General features: G+C 44.9%; 2 protein-coding genes across 4 annotated transcripts in view; one reads left to right on the top strand and one right to left on the bottom strand.

Moving 5' to 3' along the window:
* Positions 1-101: 101 nt before the first annotated feature.
* Positions 102-23,776, bottom strand: PMS2 (PMS1 homolog 2, mismatch repair system component). Of its 3 annotated transcripts, none has more exons than XM_086373861.1 (16): positions 23,289-23,776; positions 21,064-21,203; positions 20,275-20,361; positions 19,988-20,090; positions 18,598-18,781; positions 15,992-16,159; positions 15,176-15,273; positions 13,780-13,879; positions 12,242-12,326; positions 9,767-9,922; positions 7,938-8,805; positions 6,094-6,261; positions 3,494-3,594; positions 3,116-3,285; positions 978-1,161; positions 102-486 (listed from the first exon to the last, which is right to left on the bottom strand). In XM_086373861.1, exons 1-15 carry the CDS (start codon positions 23,483-23,485, stop codon positions 1,018-1,020), a joined length of 2,769 nt encoding a protein of 922 aa, XP_086229987.1. In that variant the 5' UTR covers positions 23,486-23,776; the 3' UTR covers positions 102-486; positions 978-1,017. The 3 variants fall into 3 exon arrangements, with proteins under 3 accessions (XP_086229987.1, XP_086229988.1, XP_086229989.1); XM_086373862.1 differs by having other exon boundaries at positions 987-1,161; positions 23,289-23,485; XM_086373863.1 differs by lacking the exon at positions 19,988-20,090 and having other exon boundaries at positions 23,289-23,321.
* AIMP2 (aminoacyl tRNA synthetase complex interacting multifunctional protein 2) overlaps positions 23,556-27,258 on the top strand; it is an 8,128-nt gene continuing 4,425 nt past the window's right edge. The window contains exon 1 of the mRNA XM_086373923.1: positions 23,556-23,780. Within this exon, the coding sequence (XP_086230049.1) occupies positions 23,646-23,780 (135 nt within the window). The 5' untranslated portion in view covers positions 23,556-23,645. The remainder of the gene's footprint in view (positions 23,781-27,258) is intronic.

The following is a 27,258-nucleotide window of genomic DNA, read 5'->3' as shown; positions in this document are numbered from 1 at the left end:
TGAAAAACTGACAACACACTAGGGATTCTCCCTCCAGTACAGTCAGTAACTAGAGCGTCTTGCAGTCCACACTCCAAGGAAATCAAATCACAGCATCAACGTTACAGAAAAATCAGAATCTTTTATTTCCCCTTGCCTACAACAGTCTTTGGGCTTCCCAGGTGGCTCAGTGGTAAAGAATCCACCTGCCAAGCAGGAGATGCAGAAGACTTGGGTTTGATCCCTGGGTCGGGAAGATCCCCTAGAGAAGGATATGGCAACCCACTCAAGTACTCTTGGACAGAGGAGCCTGGCAGGCCACAGTCCATGGGGTCGCAAAGAGTTGGACACGACTGAGCAACTGAGCACGCACAACAGTCTTTGCCATTCTGGCTGCAGCGGGGAACATTTAAAAGAGAGATCCAGGAGCTCCCTGTCAGTTCAGTGGTTAGGATCCTGGGCTTTCACCGCGGTGGTCCAGGTTTAATCCCCGAAAAGCTCGTAACACTGCCAAAAACAAAACAAAAATTACAACAACAAACAGATAGAGAGACCCCGATCCACCTGCTCAACTTCTTCCAGCTGGACAGAGAATCCCCCTTGGGTTTCTAGATTCTTTTCTAAATTTAATATTTAGCAGGGTTCAGGATGACTAGCTCCAAAGAACCGTAACATTAGCTTTATGAAGTGAAACCATTAGGAATTTAATCGTCGTTAAGGGCTGAAAGTTACAGACCAAAATACATCAGGCCACAGCAGAGGTCCCAGTGACTTCTAAAGTGCTCTATTTCTGTAAAATATACTCTTGCCTCTTTACACGCACAGGCTCGCATTTAAAAGCAAAACAAGAAAAGTATTGCAAGCAGTGCTCCATGTGGATCAAAAAAGTCCTCAAGATCATTTCTAAATGGATCTGATGCCTTTGGAAGTAGCAGTTGCATTTAGAAACAAACCCCCCAAACGGTTTGTTAAAGCCCGGCCTTGCAAAACAGAAAAACCTGCAGTACGATCAACAGCTCTATAAAACGGAAAGCGCTGTCAGCTCTGAGAAATGACATCCAGGTTGGCAATATGTCTCATGGTGGGCCTTCCGTGGGGACAGTTCCAGGGATGGTCCATCTCCCCCATGTGTGTGATGAGTTTCTTCATCTCGCTTGTGTTAAGAGGGGTTCCAATCATCACCTGCGTGTGAGACATGATGGCTTCAATTAAAGCTTTACTGGTCTGGGTTAGAACAGCCACACTTCAGACTTCCCTAGCAGAGAATCTGCCTGCCAGGTGGGAGACCTGGGTTCAATCCCTGGGTGGGGAAGATCCCCTGGAGGAGGGCATGGCAACCCACTCCAGTATTCTTGCTGGAGAATCCCCCATGGGCAGAGGAGCCTGGTGGGCTACATACAGTTGATGGAATCACAAAGAGTTGGACACAACTGAGCGGAATCACAAAGAGTTGGACACAACTGAGCGACTAAGCACAGCACAGCCATTCTTCAGAAGCAGTGTACTCTACAGAGAGGCTGGACAAGACTTTGTCTTGTGTTCCCTGCAAAGTCCTGTCTGGAAGAACCTTGGCCTCTAGGGCCCCAGCCGTCGGGCCCCTTTGTGAAATCCAGCCCCTCTGTGGCTCCCTCATGGTAGCACATCCTTGAGAGAGCTGTGGCCCACTCCCGTCCAGGACCAACCAGTCACACCAGTTCCACCAGCACCCACAACCCCGCCGCAATGGCCTCCCACCCTGGCGACCACAGCGGTCTAACAGATCTCCCTGCTCTCCCAACCCCGTCGTCCCTTCAACCCATCCTCCCCTCAGGGCCAGAGATTCCTCTTAAAAGTCTGTCAGGAGCTTCCCCCATGTCGCAGTAGATAGAAGTCCGTCTGCCAAAGCAGGGGCCATGGGTGCGATCCCTGGACCAGGAAGATCCCACATGCCACAAGCCACTAAGTCCCTGCGCCATGACTGGGCCTGTGCTCCAGAGCCTGGGAGCCACAACTACTGAAGCCTGTGTGCCCAGAGCCAGTGAGCTGAAACCATGGAGCCAGCGTGCTGCAAGTGCTGAAGCCCGAACATCGACAGCCTGTGCTCCCCGACAGGGCAAGCCACTGCAGTGAGGAGCCCCCGCTCTCTGCAACCAGAGAAAGCTCGCACACAGCAATGAAGACCCAGCTCAACCAAAAAACCAAAAACCCCGCAGCCACCCCCCAGCCTGTATAAAAGACCGAGTGTACCACGTGACGTGGCCCTCGCTGGCCTTTGCACCCACATCTGCAAGCAAGCAGCCCTTCCTCCCTGACTCCAGCCTCAGAGACACCCTTGGTCTCTTGCACAAGCCCATGAAGCAAGTACCTGCCTCAGGCCTTTGGCACTGGCTGCGCCCTCTACCTGGCACACGCTTCCCACAGGTGTTTGCGTGTCTCAAGGCCCCTCTCCCTCAGGCTGCCGCTCAAACGTCCCTGCCTGCCCTCAGCGGAACAGCTCGCCCGTCTGTCCTCTGCAGTGCCGTGGGGAGGCGACTTCAGTTGGGTGCTCAGGGAGGGCGGGAAGGCACCAGGCGGGCGAGGAAGGCGTGTGGAGCAGGGCATCCAGGCAGAGGGCTTGCGGCGGGAAGCAGATAGAAGCTGGCATGCCTAGAGCCAAGGGCAGGACATGGGCCCCTGGGTGCAGAGGAGACCGCTCCCAGTCTGTGCGCTGTGTGGGGACAGCACCAGGGCCCTGCCAGCGTTGGGGGGTGGCAGCTGGCAAGCACACACTGCCCGCCCTGGAGGTCCCTGAAAAATGCACGCTGACCGCAGGGCCTCTGGACAACCTCCCACAGGGTCAAGAACTGGCAGCACCTACTCCTTCTCCACCAGGATCATTAACACCCCTCAGGTCCACAGACGAACAACGGGGGCACACGGCGGGCTGCACAGGATCGCTGGAGGTGCTGGGAGGACGATGCCTCGGGGATGCAGTAACTGTGGGTCAGGGCGGCCGTGCAGGGCTCAGGTTACGCTGGCTGAGGACGACGGGACCCTCTAGGCACATGGCCCAGGGTGACCATCGCCCACACTTCACGGGGCTGTCCGGGGCTGAACCGAGGACTCCCGACCTGAAGCAGACCCCTGGGGGCCCTGCAGGCGAGCGTTCCTTACTTACAGACTTGCGACAGGCTCTGGAGGCGAACATCTGCCGGACGCGGGAGGGCCGGCACATGACCCCAGGGCTGTCACTCAGCATGAAGAGCAGCTCGTCTATGTCCTGGGGTCCAAAGGTCCAGTTCTTACTGGTTGGCAAGGAAATCAACTTGGCTCTTTCAGTGACTGGTGCTGAAAGAAGACAATTCGGGGAAAAAGCCATCATTTGAAAAATGCGTTTCATTTGGGTTCTACTTGTCAGGAACATCTAAAAGACAGGGTGGATGCAAAGCGCTGTGGGGAGAAGCCTGTCCATCTCCAAAAAACACACTGTGCAGGGCCTCAGAGATCGTTCTCAGCTCTACAAGGACGCAATCCTACCTTCTAAGTAATAACTTACCGTGTTCATCAATAACAAAGTCAAAGCCATTCTTCCTGAATATTTCCAGATTTTCTATTAGAATCGCTTCATTGACAGCCGTTAGGCTGAGAGTCTGAGGTCTGAAAAACAGAGACCCAAATGAGATCTTGAAGGCTCTAAGACAGAAATGAAATTGAAACAACAATTCTGTGATTTATTCAAACATGAATAACATGCTTTCAGCTGTGAACCTCATCTGTCACAAAACTCCATTTCCTTTTTTAAAAAAATTATTTTTTTTTGGCCACGCCTCAAGGCATGTGGGATCTTAGATCCCCAATAGAGGATTGAACCCCATGCCCCTGCAGTGGAAGTGCAGAGTTCTAACCACTGGACCGCTGGGGAAGTCCTAAGCATTTCCTTTTAATTTCCATTTTTCTTTTTTTTTAAAAGATCTTCTTAGAAGTCAGAATTAACTCCAAAAGTAGTTTATGTTTCCTCAATCTGCCATCCTACCCAATGACTCTTTTTTTTTTAAATGATAACAATATAACCTAAAAAAGCTATTTTTCCTCCTCATAATAAAGAGAGTTTGAAAACTTGGCTTTGGTCATTATAGATGTTTGAAAACAGAGGAAATGGCATCTGTTCCACTATCCTGCTCCTTCTCCTGCCTGCATCCTTCATCCAGCCATCTCCCCTTCCAGCGATCCACCCATCTCTCCACCTGGATTTACAGGAACCACTAAAAGACAGGAGCTGTGAAGGTGAGCAAACACAGACCCGTCCACTGCTCTCATGGAACAAACAGTCTAGTGGGGAAAAAAGACAAGTCACACAAACAAACTATAATTACAAACTACACAGAGAATCAGGAAGACGAGACACTCAGAGACTTAGGAGCACAGAGCACGTGAGACTTGGCCTGGAGAGTGGGGGCGGAGGTGGTCACGGAGGGCTTCTCTGAGGAAGTGACCTTTGGGCTGAGATCTGGGGGTGAGAAGCAGTTATCAGGTGATGGGGGTAACAAGTGCTCTAGGCAACAGTCTGTGCAAAGGCCCTAGGATGGACCACGGATGTTCCCAGAGCTACACACACAGATCTGCTTCCTTCCGCTTGATGGCCAGGGAGGAATTCATCAGGACTATGGAGGGAACACAAAGGATGGCCAGGGTGGCTCAAGTGTGGAGGAGAGGAGAGGAGGGCTTAGGACAGCTGAGAGGTCGTCAGGGCCGAGCGAGGCAGGGCCTGGGAGGAAAGGAGGCAGCTGTGGTCTTTACCCTTTCATCCCGAAGTGTGGTCCACCGGGAACCCACTGTGGCCTGGGATTATCCAGGTCAACTTGAAATGCCACAAACGAGACTATAATTATGCAAAATGGCTAAAAAATAAATGGCCTCTGAGAGAGGGATAGGAGCAACTCAGTATTCTAAAGTGGCTCATTCACTGTCTTTACTACTCCTACTAAAAATAATGGTAATTAAACCATTCTGCAGGAGACAGAGGAAACAGAGTACTCAGCAGATAAACTAGGTAAGGGTTCCAGCCCAGAGACGGTTTCAGCGGTAACATCTTCATGACAGTATCTGCTACTGCTGGGATCTGAGTTAATTACATAGTTTAATTTCCCAAATGAAAACCCATGACCTCTCCTTACGACTCTTACTAAAGATTTCTGGTTTACATGCTACACAACCACACCACCTTGTAAAGTGGTCAGTGTAACACATTCAATTTGGCTAAAGAGAGAGAAATACCAAATTCTGCAGTGACTAATTACTGGAATTGCTCTATCATAGCTGAGGACAGACACACAGGCACCACTGACCTTCTGAACACGTGAAGTGAAGTGACGTGTCAGTCGCTCAGTCGTGCCCGACTCTTTGCGACCCCATGGACTGCAGCCCACCAGGCCCCTCTGTCCATGGGATTTTCCAGGCAAGAATATTGGAGTGGGGTGCCATTTCCTTCTCCAGGGGACCCACATACTCTAAATAGACATACTATAAACTGTCCTTCATCAAAAGGATTTCCTGGCCAACCAGTGATGGGCATTTTTGAATAGCTAAAAAGCTGTGATCGTTAAAGAACCCATCAGCTGTGTGCCCTTGGGCAAGTGATTGAACCTCTGTGTGCGTCTTCAGTGTTATCCCCCGTGAGACAGTGGTACTACACAGTAACTATTTCAAAGGGATGTGAGGATTAAATGCAAAATTTTCAGCAGTGCCTGGCACAAAATAAGCACTACATAAAGGGCAGGTATGACTATTAACATGCAAACAGTGTGAAATCTGCTTTAAGGATATTTAGGACCAAAAAATATAGATAGATAAAGATCTGTTGTTTGCCAAGCTGTATCTGACTCTCTATGACCTCCCCCCACAGACTGCAGCCCACCAGGCTCCTCTGTCCATGGGGTTCTCCAGGCAATAATACTGGAGTGGGCTGCCATTTCCTCCTCCAGGGGATAGTCTCAGACCGGGGATCAAACCAGAGTCTTCTGCCTTGGCAGGCAGATTTTTTACCACCGAGAATCTGGGTAACCACCAGGGAAGCCAGAGATAAAGACAGAAGACACACCTATAAGCTAAGTCTGGGATGTGAATGACACTGAATTCTGAGCGCTGAGATGCACTTACGCTATAAGCCTTTGACCCTGGAGAACAGTGTGCTGCTGAAGCATCTCGAAGTTGTATTTCTCGTCCGTGGCATGCTGGTCCACTATGAAGATATCTGCATTCAGCTTGGTGATGATAAACCCCAAGTTAAACTGACCAATGATTTCCATTTCTGCAAACATCGTTTTGCTGTGTGTAGAAAATATCAATTAGAAAAGTTTTTAGTTTTTTTTTTGGGGGGGGGGAGGGGCACCATACTCCACGGCTTGTGGGATCTTAGTTCTCCCACCAGTGATTAAACTAGGGCTGAGTCCTAACCCCTGGACTGCTAGGGAATTCCCATTTTAGAAGACATTTTAAAAGATTCTTTCTCTGATTAAAAAAAAAAAATACAAAAACACAAAGTCCCTAATAATCACACTTTCTAAAGATAACACTAGTTATTCAGGCATTCACCTAACTGCCCTGTGACTTAGTCACTAAATTATTGATGATTTGGTGCATATGCTTCCAGGCCTCTGTCTGTACATTGTTTAAAATAAATGGAATCAATTCTTCATACTCCAAGCACTTAACAGTGCATCTCAGATATTGTAGGAAGTCAGGGCATGACAGAAACCAAGGGGGGAAGCCGCTGCTCCCACTTGGTCTTGCAGAGTCCCTCCAGCGCCCCCTGCTGACCACATCGAACAGTGCACCAAGAGAAAGGCTTATATGGTCCAGCCTCCAGGACTGCGACTGAACACAAATCAGGACCGCAAAAGCAGGCCTAATGGGGGATTTGGAGCCAAGAGGCAACAAACTGATATAATTTGCACAAATACCAACTCCTTGGATCTAACTGCTCTTTCAGGAACCGTCTGAGTCTGCTCTGGTTCCCCAGGCAGATTCCCCACAGGAAAAACCTGTGCCAGCCTGAAGACCCTGGTCTTCTCATGTCTTTGGCAGGTGTACCTCCCGGCATAAACCAGAACTAGAACCTAGCATCCGGGTTCAAGAAACAAAGCTTTACGGCTTGGTGTGTGCTCAGTCGTGTCTGAATCCTTGCGACTCCATGAACTGTAGCCGGCCAGGCTCCTCTGTCCCTAGAATTTTCTCTGTCCAAATATTTTTAAAACAAATGATAAGAAAAGTACAAGTTAAATATTTTGGCCTTCCCTGGTGGCTCAGTGGTGAAGAATCCTCCTGGCAATACAGGAGACACAGGTTTGATCCCTGATCTGGGAAGATCACATGTACCTCAGCGCAACCGAGTCTGTGCTCCAGGGCCCGGGAGCTGCAACTACTGAACCCTGCTCGCCCCAGAGCCCATGCTCTGTGATGAGAGGCCACTGCAGAGAGAAGCCCGCAGACTCCAACGAGAGCAGCCCCTGCTCGCCACGAGACAAAGTCCACAGCGCAACGGAGACCCAGCACAGCCAAAAATAAATAACTGTCTTTTTAAAACTAAATATTTCAAGAGAATTCCTCATTTTTTAAGAATCACAATGTTAGACATGATTATTGTCAAGAAAGTAGCAATGACTAGTGTTTTTTATTATCTATATTATGGATATTTTACTTTAAACTGCCTTTTTTACTTAACCTTATCTGATACCATCTTCTTGAAATCATAGGTTTGGTAATTCTCCCTCATACAAATTAAATGGAATGCTAGAAAATAGCAATAATGTTCCCCAAAGGTGCCCTGAATTCAATGCAGGGAGAAGTCACCATGGGCTGAAAACCTCTAGGAAGAGGAATGAAATTGGGGTCAAGAATGCTTTGATTTAGACCAAATCTGTATGAAATATAAGGAAAAAAATTCTTGCAAGGTTTCAGGTTGCAGAGCTGCATGGTAAGAGTTCTTTAAAGAAAATTGTTACCTGATCTCTTTTCTTAGTTCGTCTTCTGCTGCTTGATTGTCTCCAGGGCAAATCTTTGCCCGAAACTTCCTATAATTCTGTTGACTTTCTTGTTGCTGTTCTTGCTGACACAACTGCTTTATTCGTTTGGCTAAAGAACTCATGGAAAAATCAAGGGGCACTATTTTCTTGTTAATTTTCACAGCTACATCCACTGTAGCTGACGCACTCTGGGCTTTCACCGACTCTGCAAGGACATTGGGATTTAAAGGAATCCCTTCTTTTTTAAAACGCTTTGCATTTGGGGATGAGAGCTTTGTGGGCTGCGGCAAGACTCTAGATGTGGAGCTGCTTTCTTCTTGGTTTAAATGGCACTTTGTGCCTGAAAGACGATGGTCAGTTTCAGGTAACTTTTCCCGAGACTCCATATTTTCTTGGGAAAATCTGTCTTTGGGGGAGCTTGCCACCCGGTCAGTGCTGGGGTGACTGCTTGTCTCGGGGGTGCTGGATGCCTCCTCGGAGCCGGCAGATGCGCTGCCGTGCCCCGAGTCCTCCTCCATCTCCACTCTGCTCATCAAGTCGTGGGGCGCCTGAGCAGAAGTCCTCCCTTCCTCCCCAGGTTCAGAAATGTGCTTCCGGGAGCAGGGGGGCCCCAAAGCTCTAGGAAACTGGGCACTGCTTTTCTGCTTCGGAGAAACCCGCCTCGGATCAGTGGCCTTCGGACCCCGGGACTTGTTCTCAGTCGAGTGACGAAGGGAAAAGGTTTCTCTCAGCCTGGAAATGGTCACTACTCTTTTCTCTTCTCCACGAGTCCTTAACGGGGCAGGATCATCCTTCTTTTCTGGCTCGGGCTTCTCCATCTCTGCCGAAGGCCTCTTTATTAAGTGACCTAAGTAGATGCGAACAGAGAAGGGCATCGGAGGCTGTGCAGAAATGGAATTATTATTGCTTAGTCACTAAGTTGTGTCCGACTCTTTTGCAACCCCATGGACTGAATCCCATAGCTCTTCTGTCCATGGGATTCTCCAGGCAAGAATACTAGAGTGGGTTGCCATGCCCTCCTCCAGGGGATCTTCCCAACCTAGGCACTGAACTGTCTCCTGCATGGCCAGGTGGATTCTTTAATGCTGAACCACCAGGGAAGCCCATGCAGAAATGGAATAAGGGGATATTTTTACATGAACATGAACTTTGCACAAGAGGAGCTCTGTATGGCTGATCCAAGGCATGAACACAGTGCTACATGAACCAGGAAGGAGACACGAATTAAAACCACAATGTGATATGGCTATATACTCTTCAGAACAGATAAATTAAAAAAAAAATGCTTACAAGGTTGAGGATCCAATGGGATGCTTAAATACTGCTGGTGGTGGGGACATTGGTAAAACAGCTTTGTAAAACTCTCTAGGACAAGTCTCATCTCAACGTGCCACTCAGCGATGAACACATGGGGGATGTGAAAGCAAATAGCAAAGTAAGAACCTCCCCCCAAATTCCCTCCTCCATAAGAAATAGGAAAAAATGGCAAGAATTATCAGAATCAACTTGTTCAGAACTCTGGAAATGGACAAAAGACTTGCCAAAATCAGGGCATGTTTACTGAAAGCGAAGGGGTGAGTCTTGGTAAGAACGGACCCCTGCGTGATAACAGAGGCAGCTTGTGTCTCTTTTTACCCAGATTACCGTAAAATCTGCAGCAACATGCTTTCTAGGGTGACACATATTCTCTGTCTAAAAAGGGAGATTTTCTTTCATGCCAAAAAAAAAACTTTACCTCCAAAAAAACTGAAGACACTACCAGGACAACTGCAAGCTGTAGAAGCCACACATGCTGGTGTTTTTCTTACCTTCCACATCCAGCAGTGGCTGCTGGCTGACCTGGAGTTTGTTAACATCACTCTCGAACATTCCTATCAAAGACGTCTTTAAAACTGCCAACAAAAGCTTCTCCTCTTGCAGTAAAATTTGCCTTTTATCTGGAGTAACGTTGATGTCGACACATGCTAAAGCAAAATAGAAAAGATGCTGATTAAGTCCACCTTAAGCAAACATGAACTATGGCAAGCACTTGAGTAGGGAAATTGCAAAAGAAAAAAAAGCAAATAAACCCATGAAAAGATAGGTTAAAACTGCTAACTAAAATGTCATTTTTATCACCTACTGAATCTGCTTAAAACTTTCAATCCCTAGTACATTGTTGATAGATGTATAAACTGGTATAACAGGATCACATTCACTGACCCAGTGATTCTACTTTTAGGAGTTTATCTTAAAGAAACAATCAAAGATATTGATAATGATTTATCTATAAGAAAATAATTTAAATTTCCAAAAGCTGAAAACAACTACAATAAGCACAAACATAAAAAGTTCACAAATCAAGATATAGCCACACACTGAAATACAATACAGCTATTAATATTAGAATCATGTTTCTGAAAAGAAATGTTTACATCTAAGGTTAAAGAGCACAATACAAAATTATCCAAAATTATTTTCCCATTCCAAAAAATACGGATAGATATACATTATACCATTCAGTTCAGTTCAGTCGCTCAGTCATGTCCGACTTTGCAACGCCAAGAATCGCAGCACGCCAGGCCTCCCTATCCATCACCAATTCCTGGAGTTCACTCAGACTCATGTCCATCGAGTCAGTGATGCCATCCAGCCATCTCATTCTCTGTCGTCCCCTTCTCCTCCTGCCCCTAATCCCTCCCAGCATCAGAGTCTTTTCCAATGAGTCAACTCTTCGCATCAGGTGGCCAAAGTACTGGAGTTTCAGCTTCAGCATCATCCCCTCCTAAGAAATCCCAGGGCTGATCTTCAGAATGGACTGGTTGGATCTCCTTGCAGTCCAAGGGACTCTCAAGAGTCTTCTCCAAAACCACAGTTCAAAAGCATCAATTCTTCGGCACTCAGCTTTCTCCACAGTCCAACTCTCACATCCATACATGACCACTGGAAAAACCATAGCCTTGACTAGACGGACCTTTGTTGGCAAAGTAATGTCTCTGCTTTTCAATATGCTATCTAGGTTGGTCATAACTTTTCTTCCAAGGAGTAAGTGTCTTTTAATTTCATGGCTGCAGTCACCATCTGCAGTGATTCTGGAGCCCCCCAAAATAAAGTCTGACACTGTTTCCACTGTTTCCCCATCTATTTCCCATGAAGTGATGGGACCAGATGCCATGATTTTCGTTTTCTGAATGTTGAGCTTTAAGCCAACTTTTTCACTCTCCTCTCACTTTCATCAAGAGGCTTTTTAGTTCCTCTTCACTTTCTGCCATAAGGGTGGTGTCATCTGCATATCTGAGGTTATTGATATTTCTCCTGGCAATCTTGATTCCAGCTTGTGTTTCTTCCAGCCCAGTGTTTCTCATGATGTAATTTGCATCAGGGTACAATATACAGCCTTGATGTACTCCTTTTCCTATTTGGAACCAGTCTGTTGTTCCATGTCCAGTTCTAACTGTTGCTTCCCGACCTGCATATAGGTTTCTCAAGAGGCAGGTCAGGTGGTCTGGTATTCCCATCTCTTTCAGAATTTTCCACAGTTTACTGTGATCCACACAGTCAAAGGCTTTGGCATAGTCAATAAAGCAGAAATAGATGTTTTTCTGGAACTCTCTTGCTTTTTCCATGATCCAACAGATGTTGGCAATTTGATCTCTGGTTCCTCTGCCTCTTCTAAAACCAGCTTGAACATCTGGAAGTTCAAGGGTCACATATTGCTGAAGCCTGGCTTGGAGAATTTTGAGCATTACTTTACTAGCGTGTGAGATGAGTGCAATTGTGCGGTCGTTTGAGCATTCTTTGGCATTGCCTTTCTTTGGGATTGGAATGAAAACTGACCTTTTCCAGTCCTGTGGCCACTGCTGAATTTTCCAAATTTGCTGGCATATTGAGGTATATATATTTTTAAGGTGTGCACATATATATTTCTAAGCATCTAGAAAAAACACTGGATAACAATAAATCATAATAACAGCTATCAGAAGAAAAATACCTAGATGAAATGAATTATTTTCAAAATCAGGGAAAACATTTAGTTGACTTTCTCCCTTGGCTGACATGAAAAAGTCACATCTTCCTAATAACACAGTCAACAAAGTTCCAAGTAGAAAGCAGGAAAGCCTATATAAAAAAAAAAAAGTCTAAAATAAAATACTTTTTTAATTAAAAAAATTTTTTAGTTTATAAAGATGTATATAGCCATCAACTGTTCTATAAAAATTTCCAGTCATATCCGAGCTTTATAATTTCATTTTATTCCTTCAGGAGTAAGTCACCAATCTTACTGAAACCTTAGCAGAACTTACCGGAATCAACAGAAACATTAAGAACAACAAATGGGTACTGATGCCGATTATACATGTGATAGACCTCATTCACAAGTCTGGAAACCTACACAAAGAATCAAAGATTAGAAAAGAATAAAATGTTTCTTTCCCCAATGTTTTAACAACACTCTATAAAAGGATACGTTTTTAACAGCTTTCTTGAGGTAGAGCTGGCCTAAAACAAATTGAGCTTAAAGTGTACAACTTGATAAGTCTGACATATACATACACCTGCGAACCCATCCCCACAATCAAGCTAATGAAGATACCAATCACCTCAAAAAGGTTTCCTCTTGCCCCTCCAAGGGGTATTTTTAAGCACAGATTCATAAAACTGAATCTTTTTCCAATATGAAGATGCTCTTGAAGAGATGTCAATAAAATGTGATAGTTTAAATGTTCATAAAATACATTTTATGCATGTACATAAAAGTATATTTATATGACTTTATAATGAGACTATCAAATGGCATTACAGATAAGCCATAAAATCCCACCCATTATAACACAGTTTAAAAATTTAGAAGCTGAATCATATCTGGTTGATGGAAGTAAGCTGGAGGAATTCTCCGCCTGGTGGTTAAGACCACACTTTCATTGCTGAGCGTGTAGGTTCAGTCCCTGGTTGAGGAGCTGAGACCCCAGCAGCCATGCAGCACAGCAAAAACAAACCAAGAAGTGATTGTGAACAATCACTGGAAAACAGAAACTATGACTGAGGGATAATGTTGCTGAAGATGTAAAATCAAAACTGACCATTAACAAATGCTATAATCATATCAAGATGATCAGTTTTAGTTTGAAGCAGAAGTAATCTGGGCCTTATTTTCCTGGCAAATGGATAAAACAGAGAAAATAGAGGCAGGTGCACATGTGTCATTCTACACCAAAGAGTCTAGATAATAGTCAATTTTTAAAATGCTTACTGTCTTCTAACAGTGATAATTTTTATTATAATAAGTATATTGGTTATTAATATATGTCCATATGTATGCACACACACAGATGTATAATTGAAACCACTGTCTGGTACTCATTTTCAAAGGTCTAAAAAAATATAATTTATACATAACCAACAAGGACCTACTATAGAGCACAGGGAATTCTACTCAATATTCTGTAATAATCTAAATGGGAATAGATTTTGAAAAAGAATAGATATATGCTATGTGTATAATTGAGCCACTCTGCTGTACACCTGAAACACAACACTGCAAATCAACTACACTCCAATGGAAAATAAAAATCTTTTTAAAAAGAAAGCGAGACATTCTAAAAATATTTTTTAAATGACAATAATATAGCATTGTCGGTTTAAATAATGTATTTGCATAAAAACATGCTTTTAGAATAAAATTGATTAGAAGAATGAAAAAAAAAGGTAATTTACTCATGTTTTTGAGTCAGAGTTTCAAGTTCCACGTAAATTGCCTGTGTCAGAAAATGTTATTTAATAAAAAATAAAATTAAAAGTGAAGGCTAAAAGAAAACACTAATCTCCCCGAATTTTGAAATACCTTTGATGGGTCACAAGGCCGCCGATTGATAAAGAAAAACTGTCTGTCCGTTGAACTTCTTCCCACGCCGTGAGCACAGTGCGAAACAAAACCTGAGATGCTGTTCAATGTTAATGCCATTAGGGCAGGACTCCAGAGTGGAAAGGATCAGACACATACCACTCAGCACCTTCTCAAAGTGAAGAATAAAAACATAATCCCCGGGGACAAGCTGACAGGTATTAACATTTCAGGTAATGTGTGTCTGTGCTCCATTCTGGTGAATCATGAAAGGAACACAGACCCTCTGGAATGTCCCAAGATCCCATTATTGACAAACCCACCACGGGTAACTCAGTGGTTTCAAAACCGATTCATTTCGGCTCTCACTTTCCCTATTAAGTCCTCGGCCTCCACATAAGGAGCGGGTCTCACCCCACATTCACATTCTAGAACCTTCGTGCAGTGCCCAGCGAGCTGTCCACAGAGCCCAGGGACCTGAATCCAGGCTCTTTGCCCACATTCTCCTTCCTTTTAAAATCTGTTCTCAGTCAGCAAACTTCTATCAACTAACGCACTGGTTATGGGCTTATTTCACCTGAGATCTACCCCCGGATATCCGAGTTTCTGTAAGACTGATACTGTAACATAAAAAGGTGAATCTTCATCTTTAATTTCAGGCATAAGCCAAAGGCAAGTGGACAGATGGTAAACAATATGGGCTGTCACAAGACCAACCCTGTTTATGGAGAAGTGTCTATATTTTTCTTACGCTAAACGTAATGGTGCTGGGGGACTTCCCTAAGATCCAGAGTGCGGGGTCTCAGCCAGTGGACCACTGCAAGAGGCCTGGGCTCAATCCCTGGTTGGGGAATTAGATCCCACATGCCACAGCTAAGAGTTGGCATGCTGCGACTAAGAATAAATAAATGAAGGTGCCTGCATACCACAGTTAAAGATCCTGCACGCTGCAACCAAGACCCCAGTACAGCCAAGTGGGTAAATCATTATTTACAAAATGAGGACGATGATGCTGGACTGGACTCTGAGTAAGGCACCAGGGACAATAAACTCAGCCTCCACCCCTCTCTGCCAGATCCCAATAAAATGAAACATTATACATAATTTAAGAGTTATCCCACTCGTTCACTAGACAGAGCCTCTCCAGAAGGGCTAACTCAGTAGGAAACCCCCTAAAATGTACCAGTTACCCAGAACACGGTTTGCATTTAGTACCTGACTCCTTCATATAAACCTGCTTCCTCAGCAATCATACTGCTTACAGTTTTACGATGGACATAAGGAACTATAAACTTTAAAAGCATGATCTTTAAAAACAAAACCAAGGAAAAAAAAAATTCTCAAAAAAAAAAAAACAAAAAACTGATGGTAATTTTCTGGGCAGCAATCTACTTACCAAAACAGGTTGTGCAGAGCCTGGGAACAGCTCAGCCCATATTCTTCGCAGATGGAGTCACTAGGGGGCAGCTGCACAAAGGGGATGAGGCTTTGCAACTGAAAGAAGTCAAGGTTCATGGTGATTTCATGACCAAGTGAGAACTTCAACTTCCAAACTTCAGAAAGGAAGCTATAACGAGAGTTCTGTGTTTTCCTTCATAGTCAGGCTATCCGTATTAAGAGAACAAAGAATATCAACAGTGGCTTTCTGCAGTTTTAGAGTAATTTTGATTTATTAGCGAAGCGAAACACTTGGGGCTCCTACTTATCCATTATCAATACATCGCCCACAAGGACTTCTCTGGTGGTGGAGGGGATAAGAATCTGCCCTGCAATGCAGGGGAAGTGAAATCGAGCCCTGGTTGGGGAACTAGTATCCCACCCGCCTCAGAGCAACTAAGCACTCGAGCCACAACTTCTGAGCCAGAACGCTACAACTGGAGAGTCCGTGGGCCACAGAAGGGAGACCCCACATGCCGCAGGGACCTGACACAGTCAAATAAATATTAAAAAAATTATATGTCGACCCCATGGACAGCAGCACACCAGGTTCTCCTGTCCTTCACTATCTCCCGGAGTTTGCTCAAATTCGTGTCCCTTGAGTCAGTGATGCTATCTAACCATCTCATCCTCTGCCACCCCCTTCTCCTCTTGCCTTCAAATGTTCCCAGCATCGGGGTCTTTTCCAATGCTCTATTCTATTGAAAAGGAACAAAAGAAACTTGCCATAGTCACAAGAGGGAGAAAACAGTTTTATACAATCAGTCACCACTACCTGCTTCTGCCCAAACACCAATCCGATGTTTTCCTTCATGCTGGAGCTTCCGCTGGTGCACACCACAGGCTGCCGCTTGCCCTGCCCGACCTGATTGGTGCAACTTACACGGACGCCTGCTGAAATGATGCAGTATGCCTGTAACACCTGAACCATCTTGGCGAACTCCTGTTGAAAACACACAAACCCAAGGACTCAAGGTTACTTCAGTTTTACAAGAATCGTATGATTCAAGTTACACAGCCAACTCAAGGTTCTCATATCACCTTCCGATAAGACAAAACAATTCATGAGTTGAATCTCCCAACATGGTATACAAGAGAAATCAGAGGTAAGGTTCTTTTGTGTATGTGTGTGCAGTGCCAGCCAATGAAGTAATAGTCTTATGGGTACTCCTGTTGTTGTTGTTAAGTCACTAAGTCATATCTGACTTTTTGTGACCCTGTGGGCCGGAGCCTGCCAGGCTCTTCTGTCCGTGGGATTTCCCAGGCAAGAATACTAGATTGGGTTGCCTTCTCCAGAGGATAAGGTTCTTAACGACACTTAGCTCCTTTCCAAAATGTCCAAGTTTTCTGCTATAAAAATTGAGATGTACGTTCCCTTTGATGTTGGAATCCCCCCTCTGGAAATCTATCCTTGCTAAAAAAACAGTGGCATAAACAATCAAAAATTTATTATGAAAATGTTTACTGAGACAATCTGTAGTTGTAAGAAATTAAAAAAAAACCTAAGCAGGGGCTAATTAATTACAGTATATCCATACAATCGTACCATGATATAGAATAATATAGTACCAGTCGATCAAAAAAGATATCTACAATATACTATATAAAAAGTCAAGGTATTGAACAGTGTATATAATATGATCCTAATTGTTAAAAAAAAAAAAAAAGAAAGAAACATGTAGAAAGATTGTATATACACATATGCATTTAAAGTCTAAGGAATACAAACCAAAGTCTGAGAGACAAGCAGAAACAGCACCAACTTTCTGCCACACACAATTCCATGTGATTTAAATGTTTCATATTCTGTATCACTTGATTTCCTAATATTAATATTTATCTTGAAAACTTTTCTAAGATTTATGAATACATGAAACTAGGAGACTGGAAAGACAAACCAAGCTATTAACCATGGTCGTCTCTGGCAAGTACAAGTTCTCTTGTGCCTATGTTTTTGAGGCACAGATGTGTTTACCTTACAATACAAAATAATAATAAAAGTTTTCTCTGTACAAAAAATGTTTAATTTTTTAATTAAAAAAGAAAACATTTTTAAAGTTTTTCTATACTTTGCAAAACTTTATAAAGTTTTTAACTAGCACAAATTGCTTTAGAGGTAAAGAAAGTTCTAAGCAGCATATGTTTAAGTAATTTTTTGGATTATAAAAAACATAGATACAAAAGAGAAAGGCTCAGGGAAGATAGCAAAAGTGAGAGTAGATCCAAGAAAAACCACTGGTAGCATTCATGCATCTACTCTCCCAGTCCTTTTTTCTATGCTGATTTAGGCCAGTTGCTTTGTTTTTACAAAACTGTAATCATATATACATGACTGCTACTGCTGCTGCTAAGTCGCTTCAGTCGTGCCCAACTCTGTGTGACCCCATAGACGGCAGCCCACCAGGCTCCCCCGTCCCTGAGATTCTCCAGGCAAGAACACTGGAGTGGGTTGCCATTTCCTTCTCCAGTGCATGAAAGTGAAAAGTGAAAGTGAAGTCGCTCAGTCGTGTCCGACTCAGCGACCTCACTGACTGCAGCCTACCAGGCTCCTCCGTCCATACTATATATATATATACATATACATCCATGGAAAAGAAAATGGCAAACCATTCCAGTATTCTTGCCTGGAAAATTCCATGGACAGAGAAGCCTCGCAGGCTACAGTCCATGGGGTCACCAAAGAGTCAGATACAACTTAGCAACTAAACAACAACTTACATACATGTGATTACATATATACATATTTACATACACACATATATACACATATAGACAATTTCTAACTGCTTTTTAAACACAACAATTATATAATATGCAGCTATTTCATTTTCATTCCAATTCATAAAAGTTACACTGATTCACTTTTCAGGGAACCAAGAAAACTTATCTTCTTGAAAAATACAGAGAGGATCAAAAAATCGTCTTAAAAGACTCATTTCCCATACTAGAAAACCTTCTAAACACAATCTGATGATTCTTTTTAAGAAAAGAAAAGGATAAATCATCCGAAAGTTGGGTCTTTTAGGCGAAGAGATGAGCTAAGCACCTCTCCAAATATTAAAAAATTAAAGGAAGAGAATGAACAGTCATGCAAACCAACCTGATTGATTTTGAACTACGTCTGGTCACCACACTCTCCAGACTCTCGCAAGTCAGGATTCTAGATTTATCGTACTTTTTTTTTTTTTTTTTTGCTGCTCTGGGTCTCAGTTACAGCATGCGGGATCTTCAATGTGGCATGCAGGCTCTTTCAGCTGCAGTGTGTGATCTCTTAGCTGCAGCATGTGGGATCTAGTTCCCTGACCAGGGTCAAGCCTGGGCGCTCCCACTCCCCAGGCACTGGGCCAGCCCCTGGACCACCAGGGAGGTCCCTTACCGTACCTTCTTAATATTCCTTTGAAACTCCTTATGGCGCACAGGAAGCGTATAAAATAGCTGCTGCACGCTGACCGTCGTCCCCCTGGGTCGTGGGTAGGGGGTTTTCTGGAGAATTTTTCCATTGTGATCAAACACTAATCGAGTCCCAACCTTCACAGACGTGTGGCAGGTAGAAATAGTCACATCGCTGTAAGAAACAAAAGCCAGCACAGCACGGTCAGCTAAAGACGCCCAGGTGCTAGATGTCACGTGCTCGTTTTCTCACTTCCATTCTCTCAAAATTCTCCTAAAAAGATGCTGATCCTTCTGAGATCATCAAGAGAGATTAAAGGGGTGAGGAATTGTCATAAAATCTAAAGCTTGGGCCCCAGTAGATAGTGAGAGAGTTCTGTAACTATTTCGTTTTGATAAAAGCCTTGATAACTTGCTTTGGTTAAACTGCAAAATAAAAGATCTTAAAACTTTTGAATTCAACAATAGAGATTTATTTCTCTGTTTAGCTATCATACTACCACTCTAACAAAATCTTAGAAGATGTTGTGCAGTTAAATAAGTGTTTAGCACATTTTTTCCTCAACATCAAAATAAGTTAAAATCAATAGTACATGGCATCTATATTTATCTATGTTACTTTTTTAAAAATTAATTAATTTATTTATTTGGCATCACCAGGTCACAGTTGCAGCATTCGGGATCTTTGATCTTTGATTGCAGCAGGTGGGATATTTAGTTGAGTGATGTGAGATCTAGTTCCCTGACCAGGAATGGAACCCAGTCCCAACCATTGGACCACCAAGGAAGTCCCTATGTGACAGTCGCTCAGTCGTGTCCGACTCTTTGCGACCCCATGGACTATACAGTCCGTGGAATTCTCCAGGCCAGAATACTGGAGTGGGTAGCCTATCCCTTCTCCAGGGGATCTTCCCAACCCAGGGATCGATCCCTGGTCTCCTGCATTGCAGGAGGATTCTTTACCAGCTGAGCCAAAAGGGAAGCCCAAGAGTACTGGAGTGGGTAGCCTACCCCTTCTCCAGCGGATCTTCCCCACCCAGGAATTGAACCGGGGTCTCCTGCATTGCAGGCGGGATTCTTTACCAACTGAGCTATCAGGGAAGCCTAGTTATGTTACTTTTAAATTGAGAAGTTTCTGCTTTAATAAGGATAACAATTGTTTTATAATATTATATACTACTTGCTTCATTTCATTCATTCATTGCTTACATTTCATAAATATTACCATGTAGGTTGACAGTACAATAAAACAGAACAGAGAAGCTAGAAGTTGAGAATATTCATATGGATAAGTGTAAAAAAAATTATTCTAATCAGACTTCTCAATTTTCAGAGAGATTTTTAGAAGGGGTAAAGTTAGAGGATAAAAACATTGCATCACCTCAGTGCACAGAGTGAGCTCAGAGCTTCCCCTCGAAAGCCAAAAGTTTCAACCTGAGTGAGGTCTGCAAACTCCTGAATCTTCGAAGTGTGATGTTTCAGAGCTGAGAGAGAGGTGAAGAGTCTAAGTCCAAGATATTGCAAATGACAGAGCCATGAACACACAGGGTACCCACCCAAGTGACTGGTTTTAAAAGCTGCTTTTGTGTTTCCTAAGACAGTGTTACCCCAAGTTCTCAAATATTGGGCCCAAATATTTTAAAATAGGATTAGCAAAATACCACTTACTTAAGCCTTCAAAATTTTCTTCTTCTACCCCACATCCGTTGTCTGAAACTTCAATGAGCTCCACTCCATAGTCTTTAAGCCTGAGATCTAAAAAGGTTAAAGTACTGACTTCTTAAATTGATCGACATGAAAAGACTTTAGAGTGAAAGACAATAGTTATAACTTACAAAATGCAACTTTGAGTCCTAACCATATTTATTTAAATACACTACTGTCATCTTGTGTATTTTATTCTTTAAAGTCCCTCTTGCCTATGTACTAGCCCAGATAAAGTAGTTTCGTGGGTTTTTTTTTTCTTTTCTCTTTCCTTCAAGACGATAATTTTAACACAGCCTTCAAGAGAACAGGTTCTGGAATCAGACTCCCAGGGGTCACATTTACTAGCTAAAGCTCAAAAAAGGCAAATTCCTTGTGCCTCAATTTCCTCTTTTGTAAAATGGAGATAATTATTGCAATAGTTACTCCCAATCTCATACGATTACTCTGCAGACTAAATGTTACCTACACAGTTCTTAGCACAATGCCTGCCTGGCACATAGTAAGAACACAATAGAAGTTAACTGCTATTATTATGATTACTACCTAGCCAAGTACTAGGCACATAATAGGTGCTAAATTTATGTTTAAAAAAATAACAATTTCTCAGCATGTCAGTGATTGTCTTGCTACAATCTTATTTTTTAAGCTTAAATAATAACTTCACAGCATATCAATGATCATCTTACTGTTTCTTGAATAAAACAGCATAACCTGATTATTTCTTGTGGTTTAAAACTCTGCCAAACTTACCAATACTAGTTGCGCCGGCATCCACACTATTTTCTACCAACTCCTTCACAGCAGTGCTTAGACCAAGTACCACTTGCCCAGAGCAAATCTGATGGACTGACTTCCGATCGATAGGTTTGATGGCCTTAGCAAGTTCTGAACTAAAGAAACCAGTTACAAGAGACAAAGCAAGTAGGCAATTATGTATTTTCATCCTGGTTTGAACTGTGGGAAACAATTCATCTCTGTTAACAGTTAACAGGTCTAATCCATCCATTACATTAATATATCCAATAATTATGTTCATAAATATAAATGTTGGTCTACAATCCTTAAACCTGTCAAAAATCTTCTGAATGGATACGTCAAGTAAAATAGAAAAAATCTAATTATACTGGGATCTACATGGGGGAGACACACGTCCCACTCAAGCTATGGGTCAATAAACACTTACAATAGGACCTTCTTTCTTGAAAACTGAAAGTAACATTTCCCCACAATTTGAAAAATCAAAAGTTTGCTGGGAAATCCAGTGTTCATGTCAAAATCAAAACCATCTCAGAAATCAGGTACCAGTTGGATTTCCTATCATTGCCTTCAAATACCCACTCCAGGGGCTTCCCTGGTGGTCCAGCAGTTAAGTATCCACCTTGCAATAGGGGACATAGGTTCAATTCCTGGTTGGGGAACTAAGATCCCACATCCCAAAGAGCACCTAAGCCTGAGAGCTATAACTAGAGAGTCTGTATGCTCAACAAAAGATCCTGTCTGCCACAATGAAGACCAAAGGGAGCCCCCACCTCAAAAAAATCCCCACTCTGAATCCAGGCTGCCAGCTTCTGTCTCGGCAAAGGCCCTCAAAGTCCTGACTGTACCTCCTTTCAGAATTTTCCAAAGGGTTTGTCTCTGTTTTCTCTCTACTTAAATTAATCCCCCATGATACCACCAGAGTTACCACAAAACTGGTCAAATAATTTTCCTTTTTCAAGAACTCACTAGCACCGCACTGTCTGGTGTGTACTGTCATGTCTCACTCTTTGAGACCCCATGGGCTGAAGCCCTCCAGGCTCCTCTCTCCAGGAATTACCCAGGCACAAATATTGGGTTGCCATTCCCTCCCACAGGGGATCCTCCTCACCCAGGGATCAAACCCACATCTCTTAGGCCTCCTACACTGGCAGGCAGATTTTTTTTTTTACCACTACTTGTCACCTGGACACAGTATATCCTCGGTGAAAGTGAAAGTCACTCAGTTGTGTCCAACTCTTTGCAACCCCATGGACTACACAGTCCATGGAATTCTCCAAGCCAGAATACTGGAGGTACACCTTTCCCTTCTCCAGGGGATCTTCCTGACACAGGAATCGAACCCAGGTTCTCCCGCATTGCGGGCGGATTCTTTAACCGCTGACCCACCCAGGACGCCCAATAATACTGGAGTGGGTAGTCTATCCCTTCTCCAGGGGGGATCTCCCGGACCCAGGAATCAAACCCGGGTCTCCTGCATTGCAGGCAGCTTCTTTAGCAACTGAGCCATCAGGGAAGCCCATATCCTCGGTAAACCCTTGTTCAAAAAAAAAAAAATCCTTCCTCTTCATTTTACCTTGCAAAAAATTCTACTCGTTTGTCTTAAATGTAAAAACTGCAGACGAGACCACATAAAACGGAAAAAAGTACCTCTAAAAATTAGTTGATTTGGCAGGACATCCTGGCCCAGCTTTGACATTTGGTGGAGATACAACATTTAAACAAACACAGAGAATTTGGGATCACGAATCTGACAACTGTGCAGCAATGCTACCCGAAGATCTGCTAACCCCGAATTCGGTGTCTCAGCGGGTAACCGTGTACTCAAGGACACACAGAAGCACTGCGTCCTTTAAAACTGTGCAGCTATGCAAATTTGCATGTGTCTTAAGCCACCCCTAAAACAACCCTCAATTTAAAAAGAGAGCCCGCGCAACCAGGTAACAAGGAAAAGAATTCCGTCTACTGGGATTTCAAGCTCCCGGTTCAGGTCCGAGGATGAGTGGCAGCGTCCGGACAGGGGGCCGAATTCCCCACGGACCCCGACCTCAAAGTGAACCCACAGGGCGGCGGGTGTGGGGCGCACTGAGGAGCCCGCTCCGGGGTCTCCTTGCCGGCTCGGTCTGCGCCGTGGTCACTTTCCCTTCCGTTCCAGACGCCTGGAACGCCGTGGGCCTTAGCCAGGGCGACCGCAAGAGAACGCTGCAAGCTCGGCTCACCTCGGCCCGTCAGCTCGCTCCATGGATGCAGACAGAGCCTGAGGCGGGGCTCGGAGCTGTTCGCGCCGCAGCTCCCGCGGGCGCCCGGCCGCCCATTGGCTGCTTTCCACACAGTGCCCTGCCCACTTCCGGATAAGGCCGCGAACGCTTCCCACAGCTTCTTCTCGCTGATTGGTGGTGTCAAAGGTCGAGTCCATGACGTCGAGAGAGCAGAGGCCAATTAGAGCACAGGAACGGCGCTTTCCCGAAAGCCCGCAGCCGGGTCGGAAAGGAGGTGGCAGCAGACTGTCGTAGACTTGGACGGTTTGTGAGCGTTCGTGTCTCTCATCTGCCACCTTGCCTCCTTTGCTTCCCAGGATGCCGATGTACCAGGTAAAGCCCTATCACGAGGGCAGCGGATCTCTCCGCGTAGAGCTTCCCACCTGCATGTACCGGCTCCCCAACGTGCATGGCAGGACTGGGAGCCCGGCGCCGTCCGCCGACCACGTGCAGGTAGGAACGCACGGCCCTTGCCCCGCCCCCCACCCACCATTTCAGTGCGCAGGCGCCAAGGCCCCGGTCCCACCGCCTTGCCTATCCAGTGCGCAGGCGCCCTGGTTCCACCGCGGCGCCGAGCCGCCGCCCTCCTGTTCAGTGCGCAGGCGCTACCACGCTGGTCTGCGGAGTTCGGGGTCTAGGGTCCGCGGGTCGCCCCAGGTCGGGACCGTGCGACTTGAGGCGACCAGACCCAATCGCCTATTCCCCACCCCAGCCTCACGCGCCCGCCGGCCTCCGAGTGACCATAAGTTTTACCCATTGGAACATCTATCCCATTTTTTTTTTTCCTCCGCTTAAGACTGCTTAGACTTTTTTTTTTTTACCAAATTCTACCCATAGAAAAGTGAGGAATACATCAGTGGCGAGTTCTAAGTAATCGTAAAGCGAATGCCAGGGTCACCCATTCAGGGTAACAAGTCAGCGCCCCCACTTAAAACTCCTGCGCGGTAATTGTGTCCTGCGTTTCTCTCTTTGTCCCCTGAGTGTGCGTCCCTGGACAGTGGGGTCTTGGTGTCCGTGGGAGCCTGCAGTGCGTGCCCTGCGGTGTCTGGCTGCCCCTTCTGAACGTGATTGGAAGAATCGCTTTGCTGCATGAGAAAGCTTCGCTTTCATCCTCTGGTTTACTGCTCCTTGGCGTAACTTGCGCCGCCACGTCTTTATCCATCCACTGCCCACGGGCGTCTGCTGGTTTTCTATTTTAGGCCGTTATGAACAGTTCTGCAGTGAATATTCTTGGACAAGAGCAGACATAGAGTGTACACCACGGACACGGGATTGCTAGCTCAGTGGGCTGGTCTATATTCAGCTGGACTAGGTTGCTTTTCAAAGCGGTCATCCCAGTTTCTGCTGTCACCTGTAGTGTAGGCGAGCTTTTTTTTTAGAGATTCATTTTATCTATTCTTTAAATTGCTTTTAAGAAATATTTGGCTGCTGCTGCAGCACAGGGGTTCTTAGTTCCCCAACCAGATTCGAACCTTTGCCCCCTGAAATAGATGCAGAGTCTTAATCACTGGCCTGCCAGGGAATTCCGTTGTATTTATTTTTTAATTTTGGACGTCTGTGAATTTCTGGTGCTGGCACCCTCCCCAAAGCTGGTGGGAGTACAGAGACATCCTTATAGTTTAGTTTAGATCTCCCAGACCTCCAAATCAGTTCACCGCCTTTTCATGTTTATTGGGCATTTTGACTTTGCCTCCTTTACAAAATAACTGCTCAGCTTTGACGTTTTTATAAATTGCAGACACATCTTAATTTCCCTGCAGGCGAAACTTTCAGTCCATTCTGACTCAGATGAGTGAATAGAGAACTTTTGTGACTCGTTTTCCCTGTCATCCTTTGTCCAAAGAGTTTTCTACCTCGACTGTAAGGGAGGTGGTTAGTTTAGTTTGAAAGCAAATAACACAAGTGTTGTCTTACTGCAGAGCTAAGGCAACAATGCAGGCATCGTCCAGTGTTTCTTTACCCAGCGATCCCCATGGAGACATACGGTCCAGTGCCTCTCAACTGGACAGACTCATGGAACCGAAAAGGAAACCCCAGAGTGGGGAGCATCACATCTCTCTTGAGACCAAGTCCCTTTTTTTTTTTTCTTTTTTTAAAGGCTGCTGCCTGACTTCCTTTGGGCATTTAACTGTGAACTTGCAACCTAGAAGATAATAACCTAGCAGATGATAGCAATGTGGATAGATAATTAGAAACCTAGCATCTCCAGCAATGGCACCCCACTCCAGTACTCTTGCTTGGAAAATCCCATGGACGGAGGAGCCTGGTGGGCTGCAGTCCATGGGGTCACTAAGAGTCAGACATGACTGAGCGACTTCACTTTCACTTTTCACTTTCAAGCGTTGGAGAAGGAAATGGCATCCCACTCCAGTGTTCTTGCCTGGAGAATCCCAGGGACGGGGGAGCCTTGTGGGCTGCCGTCTATGGGGTCGCACAGAGTCGGACACGACTGAAGCGACTTAGCAGCAGCAACAGCATCTCCAGGGGAAATGAGAGCGACACAAGAATAAATGACTTCTAAATACATGTAGATAACACAAATGGATAAACACAACACGCCAAGTCACAGTCTAGCCTGAGCAAACAAAACAACAGGCCATCGTTGGAAAGAGTGGTAGCTTTGAGACTTCTGGGGTCCGATGGTTAAGACGCTGCCCTCCTAATATTAGCAGTGGGTACAGGTGCAGTCCCTGGTTGCGAAACTGAGATCCCAAATGCCGCACAGCAAGGCTTTAAAAAAAAAAGAGGCAGATCTCAGGTTCCTCAGATGAAGCTATGCTGGACTCTTGATCACAGGTCACGTTCCACATGTAGTACTGGGTCCAGTCTTCAGTGAGTGTTGATGGGTTTTGAATACAGTAGGTATTCCGCCCCTGGTCGGGCCGGGGCGCTATTGCCATGTGTAGAAACGAGCGAAGCTGAGCATAGACAACGCACACACACAGGCTGGATTACAGGACTGGAAGTACTACTCAGGAGGACTAATATCAAGTAACCTGAGGATGCCACACAGGTGGTGGCCTCACCGGTCACATACCTCGCGTACAGACTTATTTCCGGTCAGCACCCCATTATGTACTTGGCACACTGAACTCTTTATTCTTCTTTATTCCACCCAAACCGCAGTCATCTTGCATTTCTCTGCTATGTGATCTTAAACAAGAGCAGCAGGCGAGGAAGCTGAGAGCGTGGAGATCCAGCCGTAGGGTAGATAGGCATTAACCAGCTGAGAGCTGGGGGCGGGTATTACAGAGGGAACTCCGTGAGGAAAAGCCCTGGGCCAGGTGGGGCCCTGCATTTGAAGACCCAAAAGCCTGTGTGGCCTGTTTGCAAAGAGACGGGGAGAATGAAGGGAGAGGAGGCAGCCAGAGGACCAATCGTACAAGCTCTTTATCAAGCCAGGTTAAGGACTCTGCTTTTTAGCCTAAGAGGTTGTTTTGCTTTCTGGCCACCATCCTGGGAATGGGCAGGAGGGATGGATCAGAAGGGTACCAGGTGGAAGGAAAGTGGTGTCTTGGACTCAGGTGGTGACCATGGAGGCAGCTTATGAGCCACTAGATTCCGGAAAATGGACAGCAGCTGGTGATGAATTGGATCTTCGAGGAGGGCAGTTATGAGCAACGAGGGGAGGAACTCAGTGTTCCTTAAAGTCACCAGCACAGAAATGTCAGCAGGCGCTCTTACCACACTCACGTTGTACAGTGAGCCCATATTTCTATAGACTCAAGGTCATTGCCTTGATGACCTTTCTAATTATGAGCATCATAACTCACGCTTAAGGGGTCCTTTGTTCTCTTGACTCAAATGAGTTATCTTTTGTGAGAGCTTGAGAATCTAGAAATATGCTGCATATTGTTACTACTGGGAGGCTTCTCACTATTGCTTTTTAAATAAGTATGTAGAGATTTATTTCTCAGCAAATATTGTGTTA

This window comes from Bos grunniens, chromosome 25 (genome assembly GCF_055505025.1).
Source record: "Bos grunniens cultivar Pamir isolate PY7600 chromosome 25, Bosgru_T2T1.0, whole genome shotgun sequence".
NCBI lineage: Eukaryota > Metazoa > Chordata > Mammalia > Artiodactyla > Bovidae > Bos > Bos grunniens.
Note: the sequence above shows the minus strand (reverse complement) of the source record. Positions and strands in the feature narration are given on the sequence as shown.

Bases quoted from the DNA above. Each gene is read 5' to 3' on its own strand.
- PMS2 (XM_086373861.1), bottom strand. From the start codon at position 23,485: ATGGACTCGACCTTTGACACCACCAATCAGCGAGAAGAAGCTGTGGGA. The intron at 6,262-7,937 runs GTAACAATTTTC...TTCTACACACAG, and splicing joins GAACTAAGAAAAGAGATCAG to CAAAACGATGTTTGCAGAAA. The intron at 3,595-6,093 runs GTAAGTGCATCT...TCTGTTTTTCAG, and splicing joins CAGGGTCAAAGGCTTATAGC to ACCTCAGACTCTCAGCCTAA.